Genomic DNA, 9,580 nt, shown 5'->3' with positions numbered 1-9,580 from the left:
AGTTTTCATTTTGATCAGGTAATCCCAATAGTCCATGTTAATGGAGTTTTTTTTTGTTTTGACCAGGTTCTACCAATCGTCCATGTTAATGGGTTTTTTATTTTTTTTATTTTGACCAGGTAATCCCAATAGTCCATGTTAATGGGTTTTTTATTTTATTTTTTTTTGACCAGGTAATCCCAATAGTCCATGTTAATGGAGTTTTTTATTTTGACCAGGTTTTCCCAATAGTCCATGTTAATGGCTTTTTTATTTTTTTATTTTTGACCAGGTTCTCCCAATCGTCCACATTAATTTTTTTTTATATATATTTTTATTTTTGACCAGGTTCTCCCAATCGTCCACATTAATTTGTTTTTTTTTATATATATTTTTATTTTTTACCAGGTTCTCCCAATAGTCAATATTAATGGGTTTTTTTTTTTTTGACCAGGTACTCCCAATAGTCCATGTTCATGGGGGTTTTTAATTTTTTTTTATTTTTGACCAGGTACTCACAATAGTGCATATTAACGGTTTTCTTATTTTTGATTTTTTTTTTTGTCACTAATTATTTGTACAGTATTTTTATATTGAGAAAGAAAAAACGTTCGTCTGGCTTCGCCGATTCGAAAAAACGACTTATTCGTGGAACTTTTTGAACGCCCTTCCTCGGTCGGGGGTTTGTCTTCCAATAGATATACAGTACTGGATCGATCGGTTGCCTTCATAGCCTGTGCAAACATTTCACTTTCTGCAATAATTTGGTTGGATGAAAGTGAATTTTGAGGACACCGTTATATTTGTTATGTCATTGTGTGCACTAAGAAATTGAAAAAGTAAACCAGGCAGCCCCCCCCCTCCTCTGCCCCCTTCCTCCCCCCTCTCCCACCGGACTCGCAATGTTCCCCTATCGTGCCTCTTTCGTTGGAGACGTCATTGAGATCGCGGGTACACGGAGGACAATGGCTTTAATAAACAAACAGAGCAGTGTTTGTCGAACACACAAACGGGGAGAGTTGGTGGCAGGATTATGGGTACTGTATCTGCTATTTCATTGTCGTGACTCGTTTGACTGGTTAAGCCAGGACACAACAGTCCACCGAGCATTTCAGAAATTAAATTAATTAAAACTGTCATTCGGGCGCATTATCCATTGTGGAAAGTCTGTTTTATGGCTTAAATACGAAAGTAAAGTCTGGTCGGCCTATGGTGTTGAGTTGGAGACCGAGTTGAATATTTTCGCGCGAAGGGTACACAATGTGATGGTTAATGTCCACATTGTGTGGACGGACCAAAATGACAGGTCAACACTCATGTTACAAGGCCGGAGTGCTCCACAATGCAGTGCCTCCTTCTGACATCCCCAATTATTCCATGCATCCATTGGGACCAAACTCTGTGCAGAGCGTTGGAGCTGCCGAAGCAGTCTCCTTGACTATTGGGCACAATCCTGGACGGGTCGCCACTCCGACACTGGATACCAGTAAGCTGGCACTCAGTTTGCCGACCTCGGAAGGATGACAGACAGTAGTCAACCCCATCTGGTATTAATTCAACAACCGAGGGAGATTTGAACTCAGGATCCAAGCTCTTGGCACGTTTTAAGTAGGATCTGATAATACCATGTGGGTATATATGTATATATATATATATATATATATATATATATATATATATATATATATATATATATATATATATATATATATATATATATATATATATATATATATATATATATATATATATATATATATATATATATATATGTGGGTGCTTGCTGTATGTTATACATATCCGGCACTGCCCATAAGGGTGTGCCCAGGTACTCGCTGTAACCTGTACAGGTGATGCATGCTAAAGTCATACACCGGGCTCTTTCTTCTCTTGCTCCATTCCATGGCTTCACACGCCTTGCCCTCTGGCTGGGCTGTAACTCAATCTGCGGTCTCGAGTCGCGATCGCGCGTTTTTGCCTCTCATCGAAACGACTTGGGACCTAAGAATGCATGTGGGGAGCAGGGAGTGGGGGGGGGGGAGTACGTGTCCTTCCCGCGTGTAGTCCATGAAGTCTTATCCATAAAAGGGCAATCGATGAACATGTTACAACAACGACGTGACTTTCTGTGCATGTATCCTATAGTGTTATAAATGTACAAAAGTACACCTGTCACGTTGGTTTAGTCTCCCAATGCCATTGTAAAAATAAGGAGGAAAAGATGGGTGTTGTGAATCGCATGCAAGTGCTTTGATACCCTGCGTGGTGCTGAGGTCACTTCTCGTTCTGTGATCCTGTGTTACCATGCGGTGCTGAGCTCCCCCATATGGTGCTGAGGTCACTTCTCGTTCTGTGATCCTGTGTTCCCATGCAGTGCTGAGGTCCCCCATATGGTGCTGAGGTCACCTTTCGTGCTGTGATCCCGTGTTACCATGCAGTGCTGAGGTCCCCCATATGGTGCTGAGGTCACCTTTCGTGCTGTGATCCCGTGTTACCATGCAGTGCTGAGATCCCCCATATGGTGCTGAGGTCACCTTTCGTTCTGTGATCCTGTGTTCCCATGCAGTGCTGAGGTCACCTTTCGTTCTGTGATCCTGTGTTCCCATGCAGTGCTGAGGTCCCCCATATGGTGCTGAGGTCACCTTTCGTGCTGTGATCCCGTGTTACCATGCAGTGCTGAGATCCCCCATATGGTGCTGAGGTCACCTTTCGTTCTGTGATCCTGTGTTCCCATGCAGTGCTGAGGTCCCCCATATGGTGCTGAGGTCACCTTTCGTGCTGTGATCCCGTGTTACCATGCAGTGCTGAGATCCCCCATATGGTGCTGAGGTCACTTCTCGTTCTGTGATCCTGTGTTCCCATGCAGTGTTGAGCTCCCCCATATGGTGCTGAGGTCACCTTTCGTGCTGTGATCCCGTGTTACCATGCAGTGCTGAGGTCCCCCATATGGTGCTGAGGTCACTTCTCGTTCTGTGATCCTGTGTTCCCATGCAGTGCTGAGGTCCCCCATATGGTGCTGAGGTCACCTTTCGTGCTGTGATCCCGTGTTACCATGCAGTGCTGAGGTCCCCCATATGGTGCTGAGGTCACTTCTCGTTCTGTGATCCTGTGTTCCCATGCAGTGCTGAGCTCCCCCATATGGTGCTGAGGTCACCTTTCGTGCTGTGATCCCGTGTTACCATGCAGTGCTGAGATCCCCCATATGGTGCTGAGGTCACCTTTCGTGCTGTGATCCTGTGTTACCATGCGGTGCTGTGGTCCCCCATATGGTGCTGAGGTCACTTCTCGTTCTGTGATCCCGTGTTACCATGCAGTGCTGAGATCCCCCATATGGTGCTGAGGTCACCTTTCGTGCTGTGATCCTGTGTGACCATGCAGTGCTGAGATCCCCCATATGGTGCTAAGGTCACTTCTCGTTCTGTGATCCCGTGTTCCCATGCGGTGCTGAGGTTCCCCATATGGTGCTGAGGTCACCTTTCGTGCTGTGATCCTGTGTTACCATGCGGTGCTGAGGTCCCCCATATGGTGCTGAGGTCACTTCTCGTTCTGTGATCCTGTGTTATCATGCGGTGCTGAGGTCCCCCATATGGTGCTGAGGTCACCTTTGGTGCTGTGATCCTGTGTTACCATGCGGTGCTGAGATCCCCCATATGGTGCTGAGGTTTCCTTGCAATGCTGAGGTCGTGTGCGGTGCTGAAATCCCGTGCGGTACTTCGTTGCACCAAGCAGGTCCAGAGTGCGTGCTTCATCGATTCCACAAACGGCTCTCGAGCGACCTCGCCGCGCGCGCCGCGCGCGCGACCAGCGGGGACACGCCCTGCACGTGCGCGGCAGCGCTCACTGGAAGTCATCGCACGCACTGCACTTGCACCTGATCACAAGTTAGCGACTTCGTTCAGTCATTTTACACTTTGAGAAAGTGTCTGATCATGTGAGCTCCTCGACACAATTCCAACAATTACCGCATGGTCGAGGAAACAAAAATAACTTTCACTTCGGAGCCAAAAAATAATCGACGAAGTTCTATTTCCGATAATCTCAATAAATATTTACCTTGTTTAACCAACGAAAGGACACAAAGCAAACGGACACAGATTGCAGAACGCGGTTAAAGTTCTCCGTTTGGCCAACAACGGGCCACTTTGCAAACTGCACGGCTGACCGTTCCCGAGAGAGACCGGTGCTGGGCCAAAACTCAGTGCATTTCCGTCGCGTTGTGTTCCTTTAGATTGCATACTCGAGTGTGGGGAACTTCGTTTCACCGCACGGACGTGCGCGTGCTGCGCAGCAGTCCGCACGAGGTGGAGCACGTGGATCGAAGCGCCTGGGGATCACCAGGTATCCGCCAATAGGAATCTGACAACGCCCGTTGGGTCTCGGCAAGACATATATGAGCCGGTACCGTGGGCGTTCTCCGTGCAATAGGATCGCATCTCCACGCCAGGCTCATCGCATTCTGTCACGTGCGGCGACTCTTCTTGATACGTTTCTCAGTTTAGCTTCGAATCCTCATCATGGGGGATAGGCGTTCTTTGAGCATGAGGTCCAAAACCAGCCAGTACAGGAGCACCGGCGGGAGCAGTGGTGGTGGTGGTGGTGGTGGTATGCGCCAAAGCAGTCGCGGTGGCACGTCCATTCGCCTCGGTAAAGGCTCGAGCGTAAGCGGTTTCTCGAACAGGAGGGGTGCTTCATCCATGTCTATGTCAGGAATGTCAAACCATAGAGCTTCTCGCAGTGCCTTGAAAGCAGCGTACTGCGGCGGTGGAGGAGGTGGAATGGCAGGCGGAATTACTAGATCTATTGGGGCTCTGAACCTCCACTCCACGGTGCCCCCGAACATCAACATGGATGTGGTTCCCATCCGTAAAAATGAGAAGGAACAGATCAAAGGCCTCAACGACAAATTTGCCACATTCATCGGAAAGGTAACGCTCCGTAACCATGCTTCATTTTAGCGTATGTCATGACTTTACCCATTTCCAAAGTCACGCAAACTTGCTTCGGCCCGTTGTCTCTGCGCGGAGTGCAGGTCCAACAGCTGGAACAGCAGAAACAGGTTCTGGAAGCACAATGGAGAGCGCTGCAGCAACGTGGTGGGGCGAGTGTAAACGTTGACGGCATGTTCCAATCGTACATCAACAGCCTCAAGCAACAGCTGGAAGGACTGGGCCAAGACAAGATGCGTCTGCATGGAGAGCTTCAGCAGATGCAAGGCCTCGTGGAAGATTTCAAGTCGAAGTAAGTCCTGCTTTCGACGGTGACTGGCGTACAACTTTGTTATAGTGTCGTAAAAGTTGCTGTTTTTTTGGCTTGACTTTGTGAATCACTTCCAAAAGCATAAATACAATTCTGCAATATTTGTAAAAATGTTTTTGATAAAACCCTGAGAAGCAATATTTTTGTTGAAAATCCTTCAATTAAAAAGTCAGTATCCATATGTCTGTATATTGCTAGACATGCGATTTGTGTTCAAAAAATGATACTAACGAGTTACTCGCTATAGTCCATGCATTTTGGAGAAATAAATATTTTTCTTTTATGAACGATATGTAGATATATATTGAATTTTTTTTCTTCAAAAAACAACTGTTGGCATTTTTTGGACTATTTTGAGTGTCTCATTGGAAGAATCGTTTGAATGCCTCTCGTTTAAAACTGAATTTTCATCAATTTATGAAAATGGTGTTATTCACAGGTACGAGGAAGAAATCAACAATCGGACTCAAAAGGAGAATGAATTTGTCGTCGTCAAGAAGGTCAGGTCCATTGCAAAAATGTGCCGCTTCAACATTCGAGTGAAACGGATCAAGGTTGCGATCGTATGCTTCATTCCGTGTTCGTCGGTGCTCCTTTGCAGGATGTCGACGATGCGTATCTGGCGAAGGTTGAGCTCGAAGCTAAGCTGGATGGTTTGCAGGACGAGATTAAATTCCTCAAGGATATCTATGCTGAGGTGTGTCTTCTTGCGAGCACGAAACCTGTTTGACACTGACAGCAATGATAACTGCAGAGTTCGCGGAACATGTTACCCTGTGCAATGTTTAAGTATATACAGTACTTCAATTTCAATAAAATAATGGTTTTAAAGATGCTTTAAAAAAAACTCCCAAAGTTTAGCGCTATATTTGATGCAGTCTTGTATACCACCTTATTTAACATGTTACTTTAGTTATTCGTGCCTGTTGTTTGTGTTCTTTAGGACATTCTTAAAAACAGTAAATTTCCTGTTTGGAATGATTTTCAATGTTCCGATTTGTGTTCAATATATAATATTGATTTAAATATGTTGTTCCTCCATCATAAACTGATCAGATGGATGGACGGACGGGTATGAACCAATTGCTTAACCCCGCTTTTCGCTTCGCGCATGTGGGGTAAAGAAATAACTTCAATGATTATAACGCCAGATGATCATGTTTTTCTCATCTTGCAGGAGATCTCCCAGCTTGAGCAGCAAATCAAAGACACCTCCTTGTTCGTGTCCGTGGACACAACCCGTAATCTAAATGTGGCTGACATAATTAACGAGTCCCAACGTCACTACGATGACATTGCAGAAAGCAGCAAGAGAGAAGCTTCAAGGTTCTATCAAGAGAAGGTATGCTCGTGTAATTAAATAAAATCGATGATGAAAATAAAAATCATCTTGAGTTATTGCATTTGTACATCTTGGGGAAAAAAAGAATTTTTTTGAATGAATAACAAGAATTTTATGTTTTGTTTTTTTTTAAACATCTTTTTGTAGTTGAATGAGCAAGTTTCCTGCGCTCCAAGCGGTGAGGATGATATTCGCAAATGCAGGAGTGAAATTAATGAATTGAACCAATCGATGCAGCACATGAAGGCTGAGATTGAAAATCTGAAGAAGCGCGTAAGTTGCTCATGAAAAGGTCCACCGTCTACCTTATTTCCTACCTGAAAGGGTTCTCCCACCCCCTGAAAAAAAGCAAAAAAAAAAAAAACACTGACTTTTTCTCTCTTTACACAGCGTGCGAACCTCGAAGCCCAGATTGCTGAGGCTGAAGAGCAGGGAGATGTCCAGATCGCCGAGACCAAAGCACAAATTACTGAACTGGAAAAGGACCTGCACAAATGTAAAGATGATATGGCCGCCCAACTCAAAGAGTACCATGCACTGATGAACGTTAAACTGGCCTTGGACATTGAGATTGCCACTTATCGTAGTCTTCTGGAACAGGAGGAAAATAGGTTTGTCATTTGCATTTCCTTTAGACTGCTGCCATGACTATCATCCGTCTTTTAAAGGTTTTTGAATATTTTCCTTCTCGTTTTTAAAAAGCATTTTTTGAACAAACTAAAATGACATCTATTTCATTGCAGGATCAATAGCATTAGTTATGGAGGAGGAGGAGGAGGAGGAGGAGGAGGATTATTTGGTGGTATTGGCGGTGGTATTGGTGGTATTGGCGGTCTTGGCGGTCTTGGCGGTGGTATTGGTGGTTTTGGCGGTAGTCTTGGTGGAAGTGGTTCGTCAATTTCCACAAATGTCCAGAGCAGTGGAAGCTATGGTAATGAGTTTGCATTGTTTTTTTCTTCATAAATAACAGCCACAAGATCAAATACCATCAGTGATTACTGAAATGGTTGCTCTTTCAAATTCTGGCTAATTATCTTTTCATGACTGAAATAACTGATGTTGTGATAATGAAATGTTTTTTGCAGTTCGAAGATAACCTAATGTCGAGGCAAGGCAGAGATTTCCGAAGAGATAAAACAAGAAAGTGAAACTCCTGAACCTTTTCAAGCTTCTTGAATATTTTGCTTCTCATTTTTTAAAATTATTTTTGAACAACTTAAAATGACATGCTCAAAATTGCCACGCCGCCTCTTTGACCAGATTTTTCACATCGATCTGCTACGGCTGGCAATTAAGGTGCTGTAAAAACATGACACGAGTAATTCGACCAAAACTTTGATGGTATTTTGAAAAATGGAGGTTATGCATGAGCTATGTATTGTAGTTGGCTTCTTCCTGTGGGAATGGGTGCATGTGTGACACAATGATTACTAGTGCAGGCTTTCTGTGCAACACTGAGAATTTTAAAGTATGACATACTCATATCCCTTTCACAAAAATACGAGTTTCTAAAGCAATTAACATTTTTTTTTTTTTTTTTTTGCATTTTCTGCTTAATTTGTGCCTTCAATAAATCTCTCTTTGGTGATCCTATTAAAAAAAAAAACACAAGAATTTTCAGCATTTTGCTTCTGTACTGCTTATGTCTCTGACAATAAACCCTGATGGTGAATTGATGAAGTGCTACAATTATTGTCATCATTTTTCATGCAGCACCTGGCTGTGGGTTTGCTTTTTTTTCCTGGAAGCGCAGCTGTGCCGCTGATGCAGTGTCTGCTGTCTGTGAGAACAACATTATGGAATTTGGCTAGGGTGCCGACGATAGCTCACTGGACTCAGCGGTGTAATGGTTAGACCGTCCGCTTTAAGCCTGGGTCAGTGGTTCAAATCCTGGCTGTCATCCCAAAGACTTACAAAATGTTATGCTGCTTCCTTGCTTGCTGCTTGGATTTTACAAAGGAGAGGGCAATGACATAAAACAAATGATGGCAATAATTTTGCAGACTTTGATGGGCCTAATGGCCTACTCCTGTATTAAAGTTCCGAGTAAGTGAACTCGTATACTTAACGTGTGTACGGTCCACCTGATGGATGTTAAGATGGGCGTGCCGCCCATTAGCATGAGTTGGTGGACGATAAAGATCCCATGGTGTCTTTCTTGATGAGTAGGCGAATTATCGCCGGCACTGGTTCGGGGATTTTTCCACGTGTTGGTCGGAAACTGCAGTTGCTTCGTCCACCTCATTAAAGGTAAGTTTTAGGAACCGGGTCCGTCGCGTTTTTTTTTAATTTTTTGTTTTTTTTTCTGTTCTATCTTCGTCCCTGTGTTGCGGTTTGTGTTTTCGTCCAATTTTCCATGTTAAACCACACCTTATTGTGTAGCCTGGTGTTGGCTCAGTGGTTAGGGTGGCGGCTTGGGATCCTAGCCTGGTGTTGGCTCAGTGGTTAGGATGGCGGCTTGGGATCCTATGGTCCTGCGTAGTGGTTAGGGTGGTGGCTTGGGATCCTCGGGTCCTGAGTTCAAGCCCCGTCGGCCACTGAATTAATACACCAGGGGGTTGACTCAGCCTGTCATCCTTCTGAGGTCGGTGAAATGAGTTCCAGTGTGTGTACTGGTAGAGGGGCACTGCATCAGCGACACAGTTGCACTTCAAGAAATGATAGCTACCCTGGCAGCTAAGCTGCCATACGACCACCACACCTTGTTGTGCAGTATTTGTCGAATTTATTTTCGTGTTCTTCAAGGTCTACTCCTCGGATATCCGCCATGAAAACTGTGTCCGTTTTGTCGCCGGGTTCCTCGTTTTGCTTTTTACTTCCTCAACATTATCCTACTTTCCCCTCCTCACTTCAAAAATATAAAAACAACCAAACAGAAACTTTCTTTTTCCACTCCACAACAATCTCAATTTACTTGAATTTCCTTCTTCCTGTACGTCTTCCTGTGTTCCATTCTTCAAAGTGGAGCCACCATGAGCTCGAGGTCACATGACTGACGCCATT

The 9,580-nt window shown here is 44.5% G+C and overlaps 1 protein-coding gene across 1 annotated transcript; it reads left to right on the top strand.

The window, feature by feature from the left end:
* The first annotated feature begins 4,386 nt into the window (after positions 1-4,386).
* Positions 4,387-8,253, top strand: LOC147029553 (keratin, type II cytoskeletal 8-like). The gene is made up of 9 exons (XM_085872700.1): positions 4,387-4,904; positions 5,009-5,217; positions 5,675-5,735; positions 5,837-5,932; positions 6,413-6,577; positions 6,725-6,850; positions 6,968-7,188; positions 7,321-7,508; positions 7,663-8,253. Exons 1-9 carry the CDS (start codon positions 4,494-4,496, stop codon positions 7,671-7,673), a joined length of 1,488 nt encoding a protein of 495 aa, XP_085728826.1. The 5' UTR covers positions 4,387-4,493; the 3' UTR covers positions 7,674-8,253.
* Positions 8,254-9,580: the final 1,327 nt, after the last annotated feature.

The sequence above is a fragment of the Eptatretus burgeri genome, chromosome 3 (genome assembly GCF_056783735.1).
Source record: "Eptatretus burgeri isolate ZD-2024b chromosome 3, Ebu_testis_v1, whole genome shotgun sequence".
NCBI lineage: Eukaryota > Metazoa > Chordata > Myxini > Myxiniformes > Myxinidae > Eptatretus > Eptatretus burgeri.
This window is presented reverse-complemented; position numbering and strand designations above follow the sequence as displayed.

Coding starts and splice junctions, on each gene's coding strand:
- LOC147029553 (XM_085872700.1), top strand. CDS start 4,494: ATGGGGGATAGGCGTTCTTTGAGCATGAGGTCCAAAACCAGCCAGTAC. Junction 5,736..5,836: donor AATTTGTCGTCGTCAAGAAG/GTCAGGTCCATT, acceptor GCTCCTTTGCAG/GATGTCGACGATGCGTATCT. Junction 6,851..6,967: donor TTGAAAATCTGAAGAAGCGC/GTAAGTTGCTCA, acceptor CTCTTTACACAG/CGTGCGAACCTCGAAGCCCA.